The sequence below is a fragment of the Magallana gigas genome, chromosome 2 (assembly GCF_963853765.1).
Source record: "Magallana gigas chromosome 2, xbMagGiga1.1, whole genome shotgun sequence".
Taxonomy (NCBI): Eukaryota; Metazoa; Mollusca; class Bivalvia; order Ostreida; family Ostreidae; genus Magallana; species Magallana gigas.
In genome coordinates this window covers 27,825,005-27,848,351 of record NC_088854.1, presented here as the reverse complement: position 1 = coordinate 27,848,351, position 23,347 = coordinate 27,825,005, and the positions used below count along the sequence as shown (strand labels likewise).

The window sequence follows — 23,347 nt, the reverse complement described above, 5'->3', positions numbered from 1 at the left end:
TAGTGAGTTTGTGACAAATTTATTTTCAGTTAAGATGTTAAGGTGTACATCAATGATGTTCTCTGTGCTCTTGCATAATTCTAGATTTTTTAGGACAGTTTATTATAACCCTTCAAATCATATTCTTATACCCTGAAAAATCATACCCACAGATGTGTATTACTTTTCACTCAGTACATATGAAAATATGATACAGGCAATGTTAAACACACACAGCCATTCAGAAGTAGCAAGAAGTTTTCAATAATTCATCTCCTACTAACTTCCAGATACAGTGAGAGAGGTTTGGTCCGAGGCTGTCCCTTCAGCATTGGTGGCACTGCACCTGTACGTTCCACTGTCAGCACTGGAGGTGCCTCGCACAACCAGTGTCATGTTGCCAGATGAAGTGGACAGTGTGTATTTGGAGGTGGACTGAGTGATCATGGTTTGGGAGCTAGACGCGGATATAAAGGTCCAGGAGGACGAAGTCACCGCCGGATTTGCGGAGACCGAGCACGGAATTGTGGCGTCCTGTCCAGTGACCACAGTGTAAATAGAGCTGGGAATGTTTACCACAGGCAGACCTGAAATTCATTTTGAAATTAGATCGCACCTGTGTTCCTTGACAAGAGAGAAAAACCCCTAAGGAAAATAGACGGAAATGTAATTTGAATTCTGCTCTAAAACTCTATGTGACCTACTTCCAGACACAGTCAGTGATGCAGAGTCTGACGCACTCCCAACAGTATTTGTTGCTGTGCAACGGTAGGTTCCCGAGTCTCCGCTGTTGGAGTTTCGAACCACAATTGTGCTACCCCCGGATGAGGTAGTCAGAGAGTATTTGGCATTGGAGGTGGTAATCTGTGTCTGAGAATTGCCAGTGGAAATGAATATCCAGGAAATAGAGGCAGTGGGGTTGGAGGACACCACACAAGAAATGGTCACGTCCTGTCCAGAGACTGAACTGTACGTGTTCTGTTGGATGTTTACGGTGGGCCGGCCTGAAATGTATTTTGCTCTGTGCTGGTATATCTTGTTATCAGGCAGCAATCATAAGCATTCACTGCAGCATGTTAGTAAGCAAATTATTAAGCATTTTTAGACACATAAGGCCTCATTATAAAATTTCCAAGCAATTTTTTCCCAATAAAGTTCACCCAGAAAACAACTTTCAGTATTGTATCAAAATCATCCTATTCAGTTGAAAAAAACCCAGATGTTTCAATTAAACTTAATAAAGATTATATGTTCATAAAAACGTCCTTGGAAATCTTTCAATTATTGAGCCTTGTTATGGTTAAGCAATAATATGCAGTGCTAAATGATTAGCGATGCATTACACCCTAAATGTGCTGAACTTACTTCCTGTTACATCTAAAAATGCGCTGTCAGATCCATTTCCAACTTGGTTTGTGGCTTGACAAGTGTATGTTCCCTCATCATTGTTGTCAGCTGCGAGAACCGTGAGTGTGGATTGTGATGTGGAAGAAGTCACAATGGAGTAACCAGAAGTGGAGGAAGTGATGGTAACGGTGGTTCCGGAGGTGGTTGAGCGGAAGGTCCACCCAATGGCAGAGGCTGTTGGGTTGGCGCTTACAAAGCAGGGGATCTGTTGATTGGAACCTGTTATCACACTGTAAGTGGTCTGGGTGATTGTGACACTAGGCAAGCCTTCAAAGAAGAAAGGTTAATTGTCACTGTTGTGTTCTTTCCACCTCAGTTATCCATTACCTTTTTCGTTATTCAATACCAATCAGTTTCTTTTTGATTATTCAATGAAAGAAATAAAACAAATCAAGGAATCTACATTTTCACTACAAACAGAGAGTACATAAAACTACAAGGACTTCAGTCAAGGAGAGGATTTAGAAAATTAGCTACGTTTTGGATAGTGCTGATGGATTGAATAATTCATTTCAATAGGTACTTAAGTCTAACTTTGAAAATAAGGACATCGAAATGACTATACCAACTTCTTAAGAGAGTTCCCCATTTTGTTTTTTCCTTACATCCAAAAAAGCCTTTGCAGGTATAATGAAATAGACAAAAAAAAAACTCACTCCCAGATACACTTAATGAGGCTGAATCTGAGGCTGTCCCTACAGCATTGGTTGCCTGGCAACGGTAGGTGCCAGTATCACTGCTGGTTGTGGAGCGAACTGTCAGAGTTCCGTCCGTGGAGGTAGGATTGAATGTGTACTTGAAGGTAGAAGACGAAATTGTTATCTGAGATTGTGAAGTCGAGATAAAAATCCATGATATGGAGGCTGAGGGACTAGCTGACACAGAGCAAGGAATCTGGACATCTTGACCGGTGACCACAGAGTAGGAGTTCTGTGGAATAGTAACTGTTGGAATATCTAAGAGGAAAAAAAAATTCCAATTACAATAAATTTATGTCCAAAATCATCACAAGATTTAAAATATCCTTCTCTTAATTAATTGCAAATACTGTAAAAACAAAATTTCACAAAATCAACTTACTTCCACTAACAGACAGAGAAGCACTGGCTGATCTGGTTCCCACTAAATTGGTGGCCCTACATGTGTAGGTTCCTCCATTACTGCTCTGTGCAGACAGAACTGTCAGTGTAGACTGGGTATTTGAGGTTGTGGTAGTGAGGCTGTATCCTGAGGTGGAGGAGGTAATGGTTGTTGTTCCACCTCCAGTGTTGGACTGGAAAGTCCAGGCAATGTCTGTAGCTGTGGGACTAGCGCTCACAAAGCACACCATCTGTATACTTTGTCCAGTTGTCACAGAGTAAGAGGAGGATCCAAAATTCACAGATGGAGCACCTAGTAAAAATAAGAATTGGTTGTGGATGATGATAATCCTGTTATATACCATATACACGTATATATATAAATCAATTTGTAATGATAAATTTTGAGAGAGCAATGTTTTCTTTTTCTTTCTTTGTTTTTTTATCTGCTGTAAACATCTTTAACATGATAAAAGGGAAATTGCTTAATCTCAATGCCTATCAACTATTTTATACTGGGTGTAGTTTTATGGTTAACTCCAAAACACACAATCAGTTTGTGAGATAATTAATTTATTAGTCAGTGACAGCACGGATATCATATTAAGGTTCTCACTTCCAGTTACAGAAAGGGTAGCAGAATCTGATGATGTTCCCACAGCATTGGTTGCCTGGCAACGGTAGGTGCCAGTATCACTGCTGGATGTGGAACGTATTCTCAGTGCTCCATCCGTTGAGGTGGGATTGAATGTGTACTTCGAGGTAGAAGATGATATTGTTATCTGAGATTGTGAAGTCGAGGTAAAAATCCACGATATGGAGGCTGAGGGATTAGCAGACACAGAGCAAGGAATCTGGACATCTTGACCGGTGACCACAGAGTAGGAGTTCTGTGGTATGGTTACTAACGGAAGGCCTATTAACGATAACAAACAAATTCATTTTATTTTGGTCAATCAATGACTCAAATGTATACATGTATTTAATATGTATTCATAGGATACATTTTTTCCTCTCAACTGAACTTCAAATACGCTAACACAAGAGCCGAAGCTTAATATTGAACAATTGTCACATAAATCTAAAATTAATAGTTAAGGCAGCTTTTTCATTCGTAATTTTCCTAAGGAAACTATCCTTCTTTTTACATATACTTGAATCTCACTATCTTCAGATACAGAAGGAAAGTCTTTTAAGTTACCATACATAAAAAAGGCTTTATATTTATTGCTGGGGTCATTAAAATTTCAAATTACAGGTATGTAGAGAATATTTTGATTTTACCAATGAGAGAATCTGCCTCTCAGATTTCCAAAAGAATTTATTTGGGAACATCAACTGAACTGTGATAAAAAATTTCAATATGCATTAGGTTCTAATGACAAAAGGGGTGATATACCTTTAAAAATTCATATTAATGTACATGTAAAATAAGGTGCAGTGTAACACACTTTGCTGGTGCAATTCAGATATTAAAGCATTTCGTTTTTTGAAAATTGTCATTGTAAAAAAGATGTACATGCTTTACCACCCAATTAATAATGGCAGCAGTTTCAAAGCTGTAACCAATATTAATGGTGATTTATGCACAATTTCTATACATTTGATCATGATCATCAATTTGAACTGGCAGAAAGCATTACTTTTGTAACATTCATCTACCGGTATATGTACTCACTTCCGGACACAGAAAGGGTAGCAGAATCTGAGGCTGTTCCCACAGCATTGGTTGCCTGGCAACGATAGGTGCCAGTGTCACCACTGGTTGTTGTGCGAACTGTCAGAGTCCCATCCGTAGACGACGGATTAAATGTGTACTTGAAGGTAGAGGACGAGATTGTTATCTGCGATTGTGATGTTGAGATAAAAATCCACGATATGGAGGCTGAGGGACTAGCAGACACAGAGCAAGGAATCTGGACATCTTGACCAGTGACCACAGAGTAAGAGTTCTGTGGTATAGTTACTGTTGGAATATCTGTAAGTGAAGAGGGAAAAAAATCAAGTTAGAATGTACATGTATCTTTATCAACATTCTTGCTAATCAATAATAAAAAAAAAAACTTTAAGATATGATTTATTTATAGAACAATGAGTAGACTACCAGTACAGCAATTCAATTTGATCACTTACTTCCACTAACAGACAGAGAAACACTGGCTGATCTGGTTCCCACTAAATTGGTGGCCCTACATGTGTAGGTTCCTCCATTACTGCTCTGTGCAGACAGGACTGTCAGTGTAGACTGGGTGTTTGAGGTTGTGGTTGTGAGGCTGTATCCTGAGGTGGAGGAAGTGATGGTTGTTGTTCCACCTCCAGTGTTGGACTGGAAAGTCCAGGCAATGTCTGTAGCTGTGGGACTAGCACTCACAAAGCACACCAGCTGTATACTTTGTCCAGTTGTCACAGAGTAAGAAGAGGATCCAAAATTCACAGATGGTGGGCCTGTTGAAAGAAATCAAGTTGGCATAGTACATATCTAATATCATCACAAAAATGTGAACAATTCAAATCTAATACATATTATGCACACTTTGGAAAATTTCACTTCAAAAATATCTTATGAGAGGAATATTTTAAATATTACTTACTTCCAGACACAGAAAGGGAAGCAGAATCTGAAGACGTTCCAACAGCATTGGTTGCCTGGCAACGGTAGGTGCCAGTATCACTGCTGGAAGTGGAGCGTATTCTCAATGTCCCGTCCGTGGAGGAAGGATTGAACGTATATTTAGAGGTGGAAGTGGTGATTGACGTCTGAGATTGGGAGGTGGAGATAAAGGTCCAAGTAATTGTGGCTGTGGGATTGGCCGACACAGAGCAAGGAATTTGGACATCCTGCCCTGTGACTGAACTATACGAATTTTGGGGGATATTTACCACGGGTACACCTAGAGAAAAACAAAATGGTGGCTGTTGATGTTGGGGGGGAGGTAACCTTAAAGAGGACCCTTGGTGTTAATTGTCAGAGCTGACAATAACTTTTCCTCGGAGCTACGGGACATCCATTACAGTACTACCTTGCTAACTGCTACGGACAGGTAACAGACAAAGGTGTAAGGAAAAGATGTCAAATGGAAATACCTTACATTAAATGTGTTTTAAAGACTAATATTAGATAGTCTTGAACAACTTGAACAACTAAAATTTTACAAATGTGCCATCAACAAGTTGCAAAGTTAACACTGAAAGTAAGATGTGTAATGGGGATTGACAGATCATTTTCTGATTGATTATTCATGTAATGTATAAAATTGCAAAGGTTAAAATTAAAATTTTTGTCTCAACAGATATGAATTTTTTCTTACATTTTTAATCATAAGACTTATCATAAAGAATTGCCAACCAGTTTATCGATTCTTAAGAAGAATCGTAAAATATCTTGATCTATGTATTTATCATCAAATCAAATTAAGAAACCACAATTTCAGGCAGATAAAAAGAATTTGTTTTCTTCAATTTAATAGCGCAGTTCAAACACTTCATTTAACATTAATCTATTAAATTAGAATGTTTCAAAGTCATCATAAAATCAGTTTATCAAACTTTACAGCAATTAATCTGCAATCCCCCTAGATTCACACTGCATTGTAATTCACTATTAAAGCATGCTTTCAAATTCAACCAAATCCCAACACAAAATTAATGCAATTAAGTTTCACAATTGTGATAAAAGAGATCAAAACCTGTCAACAGGCTAAGTTAGGCAGTTAAAAAAAAACAATGTAAGCAAAATTAGACCTATATGAAACCAAACTAGCTAACACCGCACTTACTTCCCGATACAGTCAGAACTGTGGTAGATTGACTGGTTCCCACTTGGTTGGTGGCCTGACACCTGTACTGCCCATTGTCTGAGCTGGTGGTACTCCTTACAGTCAGCGACGAGGTTCCTGTTAAACTGCTGATGGAATACTTGAAGGTGGCTGTGATGTTAGTAAACGAAAAACCGTTGGCGGCCCGGAATTGCCAGAAGACGGAATTGACAGCGGGATTGGCAGACACTGAGCATGTCATAGTGATGTCATTTCCTGTGATGACACTGTATGTGCTTGGCAGGTTTATTGATGGTAAACCTAAACAGTAATTTACCAGTTTTTAACTGCATGTTAATACAGGGCACATATATTCATTCAAAGCCTTTTTATTTTTTCTGGATGTATCAAACTGTCAATTCATTTTTAACTTGTTTTATTTGACTCAAAAACTAAGAATCTCCAATTCAAAGAGTTTAAAATCTTTAATGCAAAATTATTTTCTTAAAAAAATCTTTTAACATCAATTATTACAACTTTCCAAACCCAAGAACGTAGTAAACATTGATACATACTGCCTGAGACAACCAAAATAGCAGTGGCTTGTCCAGTTCCAACGGAGTTGGTGGCAGAGCACCTATAGGATCCTTGGTCATTACTGTTAGCTGACCTCACAGTCAAAGAGGAAGCGGTGGTAGAAGTGGCGAGGGAGTACTTGGAGGTGGAAGCAGAGATTGCTGTCACACTACCACTGTTGGAGGTGAATGTCCATGAAATAGATGCCGATGGGTTAGCTGACACAAAGCAACTCAAGGTCACATCCCCATTGGTTAAAACACTGTAACTTGACTGTGCCATTGTAACATTGGGTGACGCTAAAAGAAAGCCAAACAAATACCATAACATGAATTTCAAGATTCCACGTAGGATTTGAAGAACTCTTTAGTTTAAAAAAAGATATCTTCTGCATTTGATCTTGAACATTCTGAATAGGAACAAAAGTACTGGATTATAAATTGCACATTGTTTAATTCATGACTGCATATTGCTGACAACATTTATTATTCAATCAACTAAGCTAAAGCCCACTTCCCACCATATATTAGGAAAACGCTTTTATTTTATTAGTAGAAAATTGACTGGAAGCTTGCTGCTTTGACTTTCACTTATACCGTAATTATGTTAAGTTGTTAGAAACTGTTCTTTTCTAATCTCTCCCACCATGTCAAACTCACTTCCAACAACTGTTAAAAAGGTCGAGTCACTGGTGCTTGTGCCCACAGAATTTGTTGCCAAGCAACGATAAAATCCCTGATCAGTGGTGTCTGTGTTTGCAATAGTGAGGTCAGGCGTAATTACATTTCCGCCGGAATATTTGGACGGAACAAGAGAAATGGAAGAAGGAACTCCGTTCTGGGAGATGCGTTCCCAGAAGACATTGGTCACGCTTGGATTGGCTGATATGGTGCAGGGAATCTTAATACTGTTACCAAAGTTGACAGAGTAAGCATTTAAAGGAATTGACACACTCGGCAAACCTGTGATGAAAACAGCAAAAAAAAGCCATGCATAAACAGAACGTTAAAGCAGTGTATATTAGTGCAAGCTAAAACACAACATCAATATTACTACACACAGGTTAGTAAAGCTAATGTTAACAAGATGGGCGATCTTTTAAATCATTGGGCTGAATTTGCATTTTATGTGACTTTGTGAGGACAGAGATGTTTTGCCAAGATTTTGAACTTCCCACTCACTTCCCACCACATCCAATATGACATTGGCACTGCTTCCTGTGCCCACTGCATTGGTTGCTGTACATCTGTATGTACCCCCATCACTGTCCACAGTATTAGATATAGTGAGGCTGGGCGTGGTCACTGACCCACCACTGTATTTGGAGGATGACCCAACAACAATGGCCTCAAGGCCTGCACTAGCAACCCTGTACCATGTGACAGACGTAGCACTCGGATTGGCTGATATAACGCACGTCATTGTCACTGAGTCAGAAGTTTGAACAGAGTATGACGACTGGGACACAGAGACTGTGGGAACATCTACAAAATCAGGTGTTAATCTACAGTATTCAAATTCAGACTACCTGCATACTACATTCTACTGACAATTAGTGAAAGATTAACTTGGGTTCTTCTGGTTCATCAATTCAAAGGATTAATTTTAAAAAACACAATTTTTTTTACAATTTGATACTATTCTAAAAAAAATTTGAACAGCTGCTATCATGTCAAGTTTGAACATACTCCCAACAACATCCAGTGAGGCTAAGCCACTCTGACCACTGCCTATACTGTTGGTGGCTGAGCATCTATAATCTCCTTCATCACCAAGCTGAGCATTTGTAATAGTCAGGGAAGGTGAAGCAACTGTGCCTCCGCCATAGCGAGGTATATTGGGAATATCAAGGTTTTCGGTGACTGAGCCACTGGTACGCTGCCAGGATATGGATGTGGCCCCAGGATCAGCAGAAACTGTACAGGGAATGGTGACAGAACTGCCGTAGTTAACCGAATAGACTGATTGGGGGATTGTCACAGATGGAATGCCTACGGAAGAAATCCATCAATTTTTAACCAGCATCCTGGCTGTACTGTGGAAACTATATACCTCCTGCTATTCTAGATAACATATACCTCTACAGAAACACTACGTCTACTCTAACTCCTGGATACACTTGTTTAAGGTACTTACTGCCTACAATACTTAAGGTAGTACTTCCACTCTGCCCTGTCCCGGCCGAGCTTTGAGCAGAGCAGACATATGTCCCCTCATCCGAGGCTTGGGCATTTAAAATGGTAAGGGAAGGGTTGGATACAGTTCCCCCAGTAAAGCGAGCCAGAGAACCGATATTTAATGTAGTGGTCACTCCATTGATCGTTCTTGTCCATGTGATGGAGGAGACTGGGGGATCAGCAGAAACTATGCACACCAGTTCTACTGCACCACCCAAATTCACACTATATGAGCTTTGTGCTATTTGAACATTAGGTGTGGCTGTTTGGAAACAAAAAAGCATGCTGTTACACTACTGCTGAAGCACAGATGCAGATTAACTACCGGTAGCTACAATGATTTTAATCTTTCAGATACCATTAATAAAACGATCTTAAAATAAAACTTATTTAAAAGTGTTAAAACTTTTAGAAAAATTACATTAAAATTTGATGATATTTTTTTGGGGAGGGAGGAGGGTGTTTTCTGCATCTGTATCTTCTATGCAAACAAAACACAATTAAAAGTGATTTAAAAGCATAAAAAAACATGCTTTTCATGCAGTATGTTTAGTAGTGAGTCTACATGCAAACCAAAATCTTGCATCAAATAAATTTGTTAGGATAAAAAATAAAAAATGCAAAGCATGCATCAATGTTTCAAAAATAGCAAAATGCAAAAACCATTAACATTGTTAAAACTTAAGCATTCTTGGCAGTCATCACAAACAAGCAGGCAGGAAAACAGAGTAACAAATCATTACTTACTTCCTGATACAGTGAGCGAGATTGGACTGCTGTCTGTGGTCCCTGCTGAATTCTGAGCTTTACAGATGAACACACCAGTATCCGACTGCCTGGCATTATTAATGGTGAGGGAGGGATTGTTGATATCTCCATTGCTGTAGCGACTATCTTGAGCATTCTGGGTAAAGCCATTCCTCGTCACCGTCCAGAAGACGAAAGATACAGCAGGGTTTCCAGAGACAAAGCAATTCAAGGTCACAGAGGATCCGACGAAAATGGAATAGGATGTTTGACTGACAGACACGGCAGGCACATCTACAAATCAGAAGTTATGATGGGGGCATGTCATGATGATGAATTAAGCATAGCAGTGTTATAATATGACTGAAACATAAACAGTGAATAAAACTTGAAACATCAGTTGTCTTTGAGACTTTCATTGCTCTCTATTTACCATCAAGAATCTTTGGTAACTTCCCTCATTTATTCCATAAACCCTTATTTTCATTTTGCAATGACAATGATCAATTATTTTCAAGTTTTATTCATTAAATCTCGTAATTAATACACATGTATATGAAATGCCAGCGACAATGACAACTTGACAACATAATAAACAGACACACACCACACAAAACAAAAGCACTCCAAAAAATCGCAACATGGAGATTCAGTATTAGAGGAGCCAAACTCTGGTTACTATGGCAACACAACCACTAAGTGGCACTTACCACCAATCACGTCCAAGAAGGCCGCATTACTACTTCCTGTTCCCACAGTATTACTAGCCGAGCAAACATAGTTCCCTTCGTCAGTTAAATTTGTGCTACTAATGGTCAGACTTGGGTTCGACACGGTAGAACCAGAGTATTTACTCGGCTGTGTCGCTGGGTCTAATGTTACACTGACCCCATTACTGGTTTTGACCCATGATACATTGGTTGCTGTGGGAACAGCTGTGACATTACATGGAATAGTGATGGGATCTCCGAAACTAACATTGTATGTGCTTTGCGGAATGGAAACTGATGGCGTGCCTAAAGTGTAATGATATATAGGCAATGAAAATAAAAGTAAAACAGTGTCTTTAATTGAATAAAAAATCCAATTTCCTTCATGAACTGTAAATTGGTCGCAAAACTACATGAAGTTAGAACAATATGTCATGAATTCCGAAAACCATATGATGAAATTCATGTTCCATGCTATTGTAAATTATTAGCCATGAATGATGAATCATGCATGCATTTATGTTATGAAAAATGTACTGGTTATTCCTTGGATATATCGGGAGCATGCATAGCCAGACAACTCACAGCATACCAAAATAAAAAACATATCAGATAGGGCTATTATTCACCACAAAGATCCAACAATTTCACTTATTCATATTTTTCATCATATCTAGAAACACGCTCTTCTGTTAGTGAATAGTTAAATCACTATTCTCTACCACAGTAAAAAGTTAGACCTGGAACTGTCCAATCAAAACACTCGCAAATTAAACAGAAAAAACTAAATCAAAACAAAATAAAGATGTAAATGAAATGAAAGGATTAGGTTTTCAATAGGATAAGAAGAGATACTGTCTAAAAGCAATGTTTTGTCCAAGTGGTAAAAAGTTGTTGTTGCAGAAAATTCAAATTCAATTAATTGTCAGTAATATACAATAAGGAATCAGTTGTATTGGTATTTTTCATAAAAAAATAAGAATTTAATTGACCTTTCTAACATCTATTGTTCAACCTGCAATGTTCATAATACCGGTATATTCTCTAACCTAGGTATATGTTTTTACCAATCTGTGTCCTCTACCTAAACTGAGGAATTTTGTTTATTGAATGACATTACTGATAGAAGTTGATGAACCGAATACCATTGGATGACAAGTTGTATGAATGAATTCAAATGTTAAAGATTAATCTTTCTTTCAGCAAAAAAAAATCCAGTAATTATTAGCCACAAGTTTCCATGAACTCTGCTTTCACTTCAGTCTCTATACTCACTGCCATTGATAAAGAGAAATATTGGGTTGCCGGTTGTCGTGCCAACCTGGTTGGTCACCGAGCAAGTGTAGACACCAGCGTCGGAGAGAAGAGTGGTGCGTATTGTGAGATAAGGGGTTACGATTGTCCCGCCTCCAAATCGGGAGTCTAGGACATTAATGTTGGTGGACTGAGCATTCTGAATGCGCTGCCACGTTATAGCGGTCGGAGCAGGGGAGGAGTTATAGTCACAGGCGAGGGTGACCGGATCCCCTACCATGACAGAGTAAGAGGTATTGCGCAGGGTGATAGAAGGAATATCTAGTGAAAAAGAAAACAGGAAATATTCCAGACAAAAAAAGAAAAAAATCAAACAACCAAAAGGTAATAGATTTGATATGAAAAATAAATTAGAGGAAATCCAAATTTTCAAATTAAAAACTTTAAAATAAAGTTTTTCAAAAAATGAAACTTTTCTGAATCACAGAAAAGGTAACACAATATTTTCACAACAAATCCCAAAACACCTATTAAACATACCACCGTAAACATCAAAAAATGTCCAAGCAGACGCAGTTCCGACTAGATTTGTGGCGTTACAAGAGTAGAACCCTTCATCAGAGGGAACCACATTGGTGATATTAAGGGATGGGTTGTCTAAAACTCCACCCGAGTACTTAGATGCTCTGACGTCAATAGACATGTTAAAGTGATTGACACTTGTCCCTTTGTACCACCTGACTGCGGTAACCGGCGGGACGGCATTTTCTACCGTGCACTCCATGTACACAGATCCACCATAGAGGACGGAATACTGAGACTGTGCAATCCGGACCTGAGGCAAGTCTGAATAGACAATACAAGTGATGTACTGACATAAGACTTCAACATTCTGACAGAAAACACTCAACATCACTCAAGCTTCGCACATCGAAAGCATTAATTGGTTAATTCCTTTGGTCGACAGCAAAGCCATGCGAGAGCGGTTAATGCAAACTGGAGACTTATGTGTCAATATATAAGCAACTTCGTCCACACTCAACAACTACAGATAATGTGTATGTGTGTTGAAACATTCAGTAAAAAAATTTACTGAACATTTCAACACCAATACAAAACATGCATAAGTGTGCTATACAAAACCTCAATGACCCATACATATATGTATGTATATACATTCACAGAATATACTGGACAGTACATATGTCATGTGAATACATCATGATGTGCCCGAATAAAAGGAAAAACAAATGGCATCAGATATTAAAAAAAAATAACCAAATATCGAATAATTAAAAAAAATATCCCCATAAACCTGTGCGATTTAACGCCATTTCTAAACCACTTCCTGTACTCACTTCCTTGTACACTAAGTACAGTCTGCCCACTCACTCCTTTCCCGGCGTCATTGGTAGCGGAGCACACATATACCCCAGCATCACCACTGACAGCCCCAGTAATGGTCAGTGATGGCGTGTTGATGGAGCCACCACTGTACCGCGGTTCAGCGGTAACATTGAGGGTGGTAGACACCCCGTTGGCAATGCGCTGCCATTCCACTCTGTTTTGGAATGGGTTGGAGTTAACCACACATCCGAGAGTGACAGTTCCTCCATAGTTTACACTATAACTGGTCTGTGGAATATTTACACTAGGAACAGCTGTCAGAAAGAAGAGAAAGAGTTTATACATATGTAAGCACCACTGGACAAATTGCCAGAGACTATGTATATGCCTACAGGGTCAGAAAAATCTTTTGTACTGGTAATTAGAAAATCTTAAACAATTTTACTCTCTATGAATAATTATTTCACAGCTATGACATTCATTATTTTTTCTTATGATTATGCATTAAAGTTATTTGAAACTTACAAAATTAAATCTAAACAAGTTTTTTGAAGAATGACTTTTCATATTAAATTACATGTTTACAACTGGAATATTATATCAATGAATTGTGCCAAAAATGTGTTAGGGATCAAAAACTAAATTGATTAATGAAACTTGTTAAAAAAAACTATTAAAATTTAAAGTAAAATGTGCTGGAAATAAAACCTTTATTTGTTTTGAGTTAATTATTAAAATTTTGACATATTGACAGTGCAGTTTGTGGTTTGTGGTCTACTTTTCAAGTAATTTTGTGAAACATTATTTCAAAAACACAACATATACCATTATTTAAAAAAAGATTGGAAAAATATTAGCATTGTGTCCATTAAAATAACCTACAACTTTTAGATAAGAGTATTTCAACTTTTAAATAAGAGTATTTCATCTCTCTAATTTTCATTTGCTGAACCCCATTCTAACCCTTACTACATTATAAGTAACTAGGGTGTGTACGACAGTGTATAAGTGTTGAATGACTATGTTTTATAAAAATCCTGCAGCTATTTCTAAAAACTAAGGTAATAATTAAAGAAGCTTTAATATGTGCTGTATACTATAAAAGCTGGTATATATAAAAGCTATATATATACAAAGTGCTCACATACTTCCTATGACATTGAGTGTCATCTGACTACTCGTAGTTGTTCCTGCTACATTGGTTGCAGAGCAGTCATAGTTTCCAGAGTCGGAAAACGTGAGAGTCAAAATGGTCAGACTGGGGGTGAAAGTTGAGCCCCCACTGTAATGGGACGACCCCGTGACCACTAAATTATTGGGCACTCCGTTAGAGTACTTCCTCCAAACCACATTAGTCAAGGTTGTTGCAGAGGTCACATTACAGGCTAATATGACATTCTGTCCAAACTGCGCGTTATATGTAAACGCAGGCAAGACGATGCTAGGCCGACCTAAAGACGGTGCAAAGATAAAAAAAGAAATAATGATGCGATAATCAAGCATCATTTGCTAATTCATACCTACTGTATTAACAGTAAACAAATCAAGAGAATAAGCTAGAGAGATGATTTAGTAATCAATTCCTAAGTATATACACAGAGGTTGTCAAGAGCTAGAAGAAGGGAACTAACACTTAATAAAAGGTTGTTCTACAATACTTAAAAGGACTAATCAGATTGTGAAGGAGGCAGAATGTACCCGGTAACTATGAAGGAATACTCGAAGTTCCTATAGAATAAAATGCCTTGCAAATCTGATGGCAGTCCATATGTGTGATGATTCGCCCTTCTGTTAGACCAAATAAATGTAATGCATTTATTCTTATAGAATACTTTTTGTACTGTAGTACAAATTCTTATTACAGTAAAACACGGTTATAGTGAAAACGCTTATAATGAATTGACGCTTACAGCGAAGTGAATTTCATTCCCCAAGTCTCTATTTCATGTTGTAAACTTGACGGATATAACGAATTACGCTTATAACGAAGTTAAATTGGCTGTCCCTGGGACTTCGTTATAAGCGTGTTTTACTGTATATTAATGTGAAAAAAAACCACTCAGTGAAGACTGTTAGGAACAGCAGTTTTGGGTTCCATCAGTAAGTATGAGGGGAGACTGTACACCACATCAAGTGAGGGTAAGGTAGGTTCTGTAGTGTAACATCTCATTCGTGCTCAAAAAAAAAAATCCATTTAGACTTGAACTTACTACCACGAACATTCAGATCTATCGTGGGGGCTGATGTAACACCTGCATCATTAGTGGCAGAGCAGATGTACAGCCCTGTATCTGAGAGGGTGGTGTTTTTGATCACCAGGGAAGGGGAGACAATGGTACCCCCAGAGTAACGGTCACTACGGGTGTCTATAATCAAAGTGGCGCCATTGATATTTCTCTGCCAAGTCACGGAAGTTGTCTGAGAGGAAGAGACGATCCTGCAAGCCAAGGTCACACTGCTGCCTTCTATAACCTCGTATGAGGTCTGATCTACTGTGACCACCGGCTTAGCTACAGAAACCAACCACCAGTACAATAAAACACACAGTATATAGCCACACATCAACATCAACTAAGAATCACTCTATCTCAACCTATTCTGATAATTTATACAGTATTACACTACCTCAACCTATACATATATTATAAAAAAGAACTATTTCTCAAGACATTAGGCCAACTTTCTACTTGACATGCAATGTACAATTGCAGAATTTTCAATTTTTTTTAAAATTAAAGTAACCAGAACTACGCTACATAATGTCTATCCATATCAAATAACATACACTATTATCACAATTCTATTTTCTATGTTAATCAAATGTATATCTAACTGTCTAAACCCTGTTGTTTCGATTTTATCCAATATATATAACATACACTTCAGATGATCGACTGCTGTTGGGAACTTACTTTGCACGGTCAATGTTGTTGAGGACCTGGACCCCCTGCCTACACTGTTGGCTGCTGAGCAGTAGTATGTTCCTGTGTCTCCTGCAGTCAGGGAGCTGATGGTCAGTGAGGGCTGTGTGACAGTACCCCCCGAGATCCGTGACGCCATCAGACTCGTGACATTGGTCGGGACACCACTGACGTCCTTCTCCCAGATAACGGAAGTTGCTGAGGGGTTGGAGCTTATGATGGAGCATACCAGAGTGACAGTCCCCCCAGTGATGCCTGAGTACCCAGATGATCCAACTTGGACAGTGGGTAAAGCTAGACACAAAGAAAAAGAGATACAATGAAAAACGATTCAAAATATTTGGACGTTTTCAGCATTTATGTCGTCAAAACCTGTGGATAAAGATTTGCATTACTGGTTCACATATCACACTTGTTTCACACATAAACCCATGCCTGTTCAACATCTCCTACAAATGGCTGGGTTCATTTGGGAACCGTGCCCTTTGAGGGAGATTTACCCTTCCTTTTATTTTCAACAAATAATTAAGGACCATAAGATTAATGCATGCAAGATTTAATAATTAACGATATATTTGTTAGTGATTTCTAAATTCATAGTAAAGAGTTAGGTTACAGAAGCTAAAGGGTCTACAAATTATACATAAGTTTGGTGGAAATACAACATCAATGTGGGAAAAAGTTAAACATGGAAAAAATAAAGAGGACTACCAGTATCATATTTATTGAAAGATTGTGGTTATATACAAATTCCCTGTGCCTTGTATTGTAACCAGACTGATAATAGACAGAAAACTGCAGTGCTATATAATAGAAGCTATGGATATATAATTTAAAAAAAAAAGAAAATAAAAAAGACAGCATGAAAAATAAAAGATTGGTACGTGTACACCAAGTACTTTACTGAAGAACATACGTGTGTTCCCTCATGAACCTTTGAAAAAAAAATTCAATGAATTATGTGACAATTTGAAATTCAATAAATGGATGGGCAAAAACAAAACGGATGAGAATTAAGCAATAAAAGCATTGAGACATAGTTATTGAAGAACAACCATCGTAAAAGACTACAGATCAAACACGAGTTACTATTAATAATTAGTAAAAAACAGCATACTTACACACAACTACACTCAAGCTCATTTCCTGGCTGGTACCAGTTCCTACGATATTAGTAGCCGAACACACATAGGAGCCCTCGTCTGATAAATCAGCGTCGTATATTCTGAGCGAGGGGTCACTGATGGTGCCCCCGCTATATTTAGACAGACTGACGTTAATGGTGGTGGTCACGCCTTGTTGGGTTTTGAGCCAGCCTATGCTGGTGGCGGGAGGGATGGAATTGACCACACATTGGAGGCGAATCTGGGAACTGTATGCTACGGTATAGGAGGAGCTTGGAATTTGTACAGAAGGAATACCTGTCAGTGAGAGGATACAGTCAGATTTGTGTAACCAGTTGGAAAAAAGGTTATCCTGTTAAAAATAGTTTTTTTGCCAGGATCTTAGGATATTTAAAGAATTTATCCTCAGCTTGGAAATTAGCTAATTTGACAATAAATCTATTAGAAGTATGATCTTATAGTTGCCTACTTGAAGATTTAATCTCAGATTGTTTGCACACAATTAATGAGAGGTACAATATGAAAACACAAGTCCTCAATATTTGTTCAATCAATGTGGGGGAAACGAAATAATAAAGTCTCCCTTATATAAATACATGTACATATTTTTGAGTTTTATCCATCAAAATAGAATTAATACTGGTATCTGTCTTCAGTTATATATGAAATTTCAATATCAATGGAGATTTCAGATTTTTGCAATTACATGCATTGAAAGAGAGAAATATTGTATTCATGCCACGGACTAGGTGCATTACATGCAAATCAGATTTGTGTGTTTTTTCTTAGTGAAATCATGCTGCCTATTCTTTCATTCTTTTATTTTACATATTCTACATAATTACAGTACAACTTATTTTAAAGTTACCTGGAAAATGTAATCATAAACTTTAATAAAATATATGATTGAAATACCTAGGGATGAGAATAATCTATAATATTCATCAAATACTGTAATTAATGGGGAAGTAAAAATTATGAACACAATTGAACAAATATCTTCACTTTACATATTGTTAGAAATTCAAAACAACATCCCACTTACTGCCCATTACGTCTAGAAAGGCTGTTCCACTTTGACTGGTTCCCAGATAATTTGTGGCACTACACTGGTAGTCGCCCTCGTCGCTCCCTTCCACTGGGTTAATTGTAAGGGAAGGGTTCGCGACAGTTCCTCCACTGAATCGAGCCTGTGAAGTGTCAACGTTGGACCGTACTCCATTGGCAATTCTTTGCCACGATATGGCAGTGCTGAGGGGATAGCCTGTCACTGAACATGAGATCGTGGCCTGGTCGCCCACTGTTACACTTATGTCTGGTCCTATAATTGTCACTGGGGCACCTATTAAATCAAAAACGCAAATACTTAGACCAAAACTAGAAATTAAGAACTAATTTGAGCACCAACTGCAACAAAAATTCTATACCAATTTTCTTTAACAAAACTTCTTCATGAAAAATTGTCTTACTTCCTATCACACTCAGAAAAGCAGAGGTGACGCTTTGCCCTGTTCCTATGACATTTGTTGCTTGGCAACTGTAGCTGCCCTCATCTTCCTTGCTGACATTAAATATGGAGAGGCTGGGCGTAGTGAGAGTACCGCCCGAATATTTTGAAAAGTTATTGAGGTTGACTGTCGTTGTAACCGAGTTTATCGTGCGCTGCCAAGAAACAGAGGTGGCAGCTGGTGTTCCTGACACAATGCAGGTCACCGTGGCATTGTCACCCACGTATACCGTGGACCCAGAACCTGTTGTAACTGTTGGCACACCTGTAATTACAGAAATAAATAAGATTTAATATGGTCCTTGTAGATTCATGAGTTTTGTTCAATTTTGCATTTTACCAAAATGTAACATCGATTAATATTGAAAGTGTAACAAAACAAAGTCTCAAATATCTGTCACATTATAGAATATGGGCTGGTAACTTAACTCTATACATGTATGCTTACATGTATCTTTCTTTAGAGAAGATTTTGAAGTGCTTACCTCCTGTGACGTCTATGACCGCGGGTCCACTCTGACCCGTGCCCACAATATTAGTGGCCAGGCATCTGTAGTCCCCCTTGTCATCTAGATTCACATTACTGATGGTGAGGGAGGGGTTAGAGAGTGTCCCACCCTGGTAACGAGGGTTGATGCCGATATCTAGTGTTGTCGTTACTCCACCTAAGGTTTTCTGCCAGGACATGGATTGAGCGCTAGGATTGGATGAAATTGAGCAACTGATGGTGACCTGACCTCCATACACAACTGCTGATCCAGAGCCAATGACCACAGAGGGAACATCTATACAATAGAGCAGAGAAACATAAGTAACTATTGTATTCCCTTTCAAATTTAGATTTCTTTAATTCTTAAATCTCCATCATCAATACTTGCAGGGTATTCAACAGATTGAAATTAAAAATCTGGTAATAATGCTATATTTTCACTCTAATTAAGAACAAAGGTCTGATCTGTCATTCTCTGATAGAAGAGGGTTGTACTTACTTCCAATAACTGTAAGAGAAATGGGTCCACTAGTCGTAGAACCAGCGCTACTAGTGACCAGACAGCGATATGTTCCCTCATCTTCAAAAGTTGAAGACAGGATCTTCAGGCTCGGGGACCCTACTGTAGCGCCATCATATTTCCCACCACCCACCAGAACATAGTTCGTTACTCCTGCTTTGGATGTATGCTGCCAATTGACTGCCAACACAGGGGCATCAGGTGACGATATAGTGACTTGGAGGGTGACATTGGTGCCATAGTTAACTGTGTAGGAATTCTGGGTGATTCTAAACACTGGCTTTGCAATGACCTTCAGGGTCGTGATCGCACTTTCACCTGTTCCAACAGTGTTTGTTGCGGTACACCTGTACTGACCATTGTCGCTGGACTCTGCATTGAATATGGTCAGCGATGGATTGGAAACTGAGGCCCCAGAATATTTACTTGGATCGTTCACATTCAAGGTACTGCTGACCCCATTTTCAATGGTTTGCCACAATACACTGATGACATTTGATGATGTGGAAGATAGAACTGTACATGCCAAAGTGACTGCATTTCCTTCATTGACTGTGTATGAATCTTTTTCAATAGTTACTCTGGGCAAATCTACAGTAAAAGAAAAACAAAATGCATTACTGTTTAAACATCATTACTAATGAAAAGATATTTGCACTTTATGTACTACTTGCCACTTTTGCCAAACGTTTTGATTTCTTTTTTAACTGTCAATTAAGCTTTGTCATAAATCTTATTATTACATGTAGATAACCTGAACACATTTAAATTCTACTACAAGATAATACAGAAACATATATCTTACTAAACACTCGTGCTTCTACTAGATAGCCTTAACATACATCTTTTTACCAGATAACTTTGATACACCCATGAGTAACTTTGTGTTTACTAATAGATAACCTTGACACATTTTTTACAATAGCCTTGAACCATGAATATGTTACCATTGGATAACCTTGACATAAATCTTACTACTAGATAACCTTGACACACTTACTTCCTTGTACTTCCAGAATGGTAGTGTCCTGCCCAGTCCCAGCAATGTTGACCGCCACACAGCGGTACTCGCCCGCATCACCGGTGGTGACACTCTTCACCACCAGGGAGGGGGAGGAAACAGTGACTCCCCCGTATTTCTCAGGTGTCCCTGACACATCGATTCGAGTGAACTGGCCACCTACGGCCCTCTGCCAGTACACCTCTGATACAGTGAGGCTGGAGTATACATCACAGACCAGGGTAACAGTGTTACCGCTGGCACTGGGGTACTTGTCTTGGTCTATCTGAACTAGTGGGGCACCTGCAAACAGATTAGTGCAATGGTTTACAAATCCATACATTTAAGAAACAAATTTCAAGAACTGATATTTAAAAAGCAAAATTTGTAATGAATTTTTAAACATGTCATTTACAAAAATTACAATTCAATTTGAAATATGCGTTTATATTTTCTCTGTTTTTAAAGTTTACCAAAAAGACAAAAAAATTAATTATATCAAGAAGATTATCTAATACTGTAACTAAAATACAATACAGAATTGCTACATTTTGCTACAGATGAGCATTAATAACACAGACAAAAGCAAGATGACACTACAAACTCTAAGACAGTGTGCTACCAGATGCATACATAAAAATTAATGTAATATTTCTATGAATGATTAGAAACAGCTACATGATAAATTAGATTCCACAGAATACTGCATCTGTTAAAGTGAAGTTTTTAAAATAACAGCAGCAGAATTACATATTGTCAAAATACTGTAAACATATCAATATCGCAAATATTTTGAATTTACAATATTCACGCAAAAACTTCAATGGATATTCCAGAAGTTCTTATAAAAAAACATGGTCTGAAATAAGTCAAGATTCATAATATATTTACAGCATTTTTAATATATAAAAAAAACTTCAGTACTGAGAGAAATGGGTGTGTTTCTTGAGTATGTAAATCTACGTATTATTAACATGCACTACAGATCACTACAAATCAACAGTCAGAAGAAAGACTGCTTGCATGGGCACAAACAAGTCCATTCATTGTGCAAGAGCAATGGCTAAATACACACTATCAATCCACAGCACTTCAAGATGTATCTTTAATAAGGTGTAAGGGGAAGGACCAGAGGGGATTATTATGATGGAAAGAAAATGCAATGCACAACACAGTTTGTTCGAGGAAGGAGACAGAGTGCGTGCTTTTTAAAGGGGGATAACTCTACTCACTCCCTGTAATGTCTAGGGCTATGGGGTCACTGCTTTTGCTAGTAGCCGAGTTGGCAGCCGAACAAGTGTAGGAACCACTATCAGAAAGCTCGGCTGTTCTTATGATCAGTGACGGATAAGTCACATTGGAGCCCCCAAATTTTTGGGGGTTTCCTAATACATTGATTGACTCGGTCTGGCCGTTTCTAGTGACCTGCCATGTGATTGAGGTTTGGAAGGGTACTGCTATCACAGTGCACTGAAGCGTGACAGACTGGCCAACCTGCACCGCATAGTAAGTGGAGTCCAGAATGATAGTGATGGAGGAAGAGGTCTGCCTCTTGTTTCGTACAGATAAGCCTATATGTAACAAAGGAGAATATTTTTGATTAGGGGTGTGTATTCTGGTAATTTTTACTTTCCGTTCGCAGTGAATTAACATATTTTTGCATCGGTCCTAAATCAAAGATCATGGAAACAAGGGATAAGTCCTTTTTGCAAAGCCAATGAATTACTGGAAAGTCAAAAGGATTGAGTACTGGGAATGAAGAATATATATATACCATAAGCCAAAAGATTGTGCAAAAAACGACAGTAATCAGGAATCACTGATTCAAATAAGAAAATCTGATTGTGAAAAATTAATTTCTATAATCTTTTAAATATGATATTTTTGAATAGAATTCCTGATTGTGTCTGAAGTTTGCTTTCAATCTTGAAAACACCTGAAAGTAATGAAGCTATGTGGTTAATAAGTCAAATGAAAATTATTTCTCCAACAGTATAGATAAATGCACACATATGAAAGTCAACTAGTACTCAACAAACACACACATTTCATCCTCATGGGATTTATTTTTTGTTGAAAAACTTCAGTTATGAGTTAAAAAAGTTTCTTCAGAGCCTGATATTATTATCAGTGTACCCATCTCCAGAGCAAAGTTATACACTAAATGCTGACTTCTACAAGCCATGAGACAATTCTATGCAGAATTCTACACAAAGCTACAAGTACACAGTTACATATGCACAGAAAGCCACATGACACACATGGTGAGATCCAGCTACTACAATGATATTTTTTTGATCACCTACCTTGTGCCTTCACAGCACACTAGGATCACATGACTGTCACATGACTACTGTATGTGACAATGGTTCTCACTAAAAAGAAATCTTGCATATCCTTGTTTTACAAGTGTCTTTAGCTACACATTTCAGATTGCATCAAAAATGGTTTGTAAAAAAAGTTTTATCAACAATTGGTAAGAAAAATTGAAGAAAAAAATCCTATATCTAATCCTGTAAAAAAAACCAACACTTTGTTACTGATCACACGTACATATAAACAAATATATATACACCTGAAAATGGCAATAAATAGATAGTTTTTTTTTAAATATCTGTGTACCAGTTTCCCTTTTTGCATGGTAACAAGGGAGATTTATGATGTGAATTAAGGTCATTACACTGATGTAAGCTCATTTTCCTCTTTGAATATTTTTTGTTATTCAGTCAAATGATTGTCAATAAGTTTTATACA

The 23,347-nt window shown here is 38.0% G+C and overlaps 1 protein-coding gene across 4 annotated transcripts in view; it reads right to left on the bottom strand.

Annotated features, from left to right (window-relative positions):
- LOC105335335 (hemicentin-1) overlaps positions 1–23,347 on the bottom strand; it is a 52,777-nt gene that overhangs the window by 16,166 nt on the left and 13,264 nt on the right. The window contains exons 7-35 of one of the 4 annotated variants that reach the window (XM_066075952.1): positions 21,826–22,164; positions 20,594–20,896; positions 19,573–20,184; positions 19,069–19,368; positions 18,546–18,848; positions 18,122–18,418; positions 17,074–17,373; positions 15,944–16,246; positions 15,242–15,541; positions 13,043–13,345; positions 12,225–12,530; positions 11,706–12,005; positions 10,431–10,736; positions 9,721–10,014; positions 8,933–9,235; positions 8,485–8,787; positions 7,978–8,280; positions 7,456–7,758; positions 6,796–7,095; positions 6,242–6,541; positions 5,057–5,356; positions 4,599–4,910; positions 4,144–4,443; positions 3,082–3,381; positions 2,467–2,778; positions 2,043–2,342; positions 1,345–1,653; positions 684–983; positions 264–566 (exon numbers count right to left, since the gene is read on the bottom strand). In XM_066075952.1, the coding sequence (XP_065932024.1) occupies positions 264–566; positions 684–983; positions 1,345–1,653; positions 2,043–2,342; positions 2,467–2,778; positions 3,082–3,381; positions 4,144–4,443; positions 4,599–4,910; positions 5,057–5,356; positions 6,242–6,541; positions 6,796–7,095; positions 7,456–7,758; positions 7,978–8,280; positions 8,485–8,787; positions 8,933–9,235; positions 9,721–10,014; positions 10,431–10,736; positions 11,706–12,005; positions 12,225–12,530; positions 13,043–13,345; positions 15,242–15,541; positions 15,944–16,246; positions 17,074–17,373; positions 18,122–18,418; positions 18,546–18,848; positions 19,069–19,368; positions 19,573–20,184; positions 20,594–20,896; positions 21,826–22,164 (9,114 nt within the window). Of the gene's footprint in view, positions 1–263; positions 567–683; positions 984–1,344; positions 1,654–2,042; positions 2,343–2,466; positions 2,779–3,081; positions 3,382–4,143; positions 4,444–4,598; positions 4,911–5,056; positions 5,357–6,241; positions 6,542–6,795; positions 7,096–7,455; positions 7,759–7,977; positions 8,281–8,484; positions 8,788–8,932; positions 9,236–9,720; positions 10,015–10,430; positions 10,737–11,705; positions 12,006–12,224; positions 12,531–13,042; positions 13,346–14,179; positions 14,483–15,241; positions 15,542–15,943; positions 16,247–17,073; positions 17,374–18,121; positions 18,419–18,545; positions 18,849–19,068; positions 19,369–19,572; positions 20,185–20,593; positions 20,897–21,825; positions 22,165–23,347 lie in introns of all 4 variants that reach the window. The other 3 variants (XM_066075954.1, XM_066075955.1, XM_066075956.1) reach the window with 3 other exon arrangements.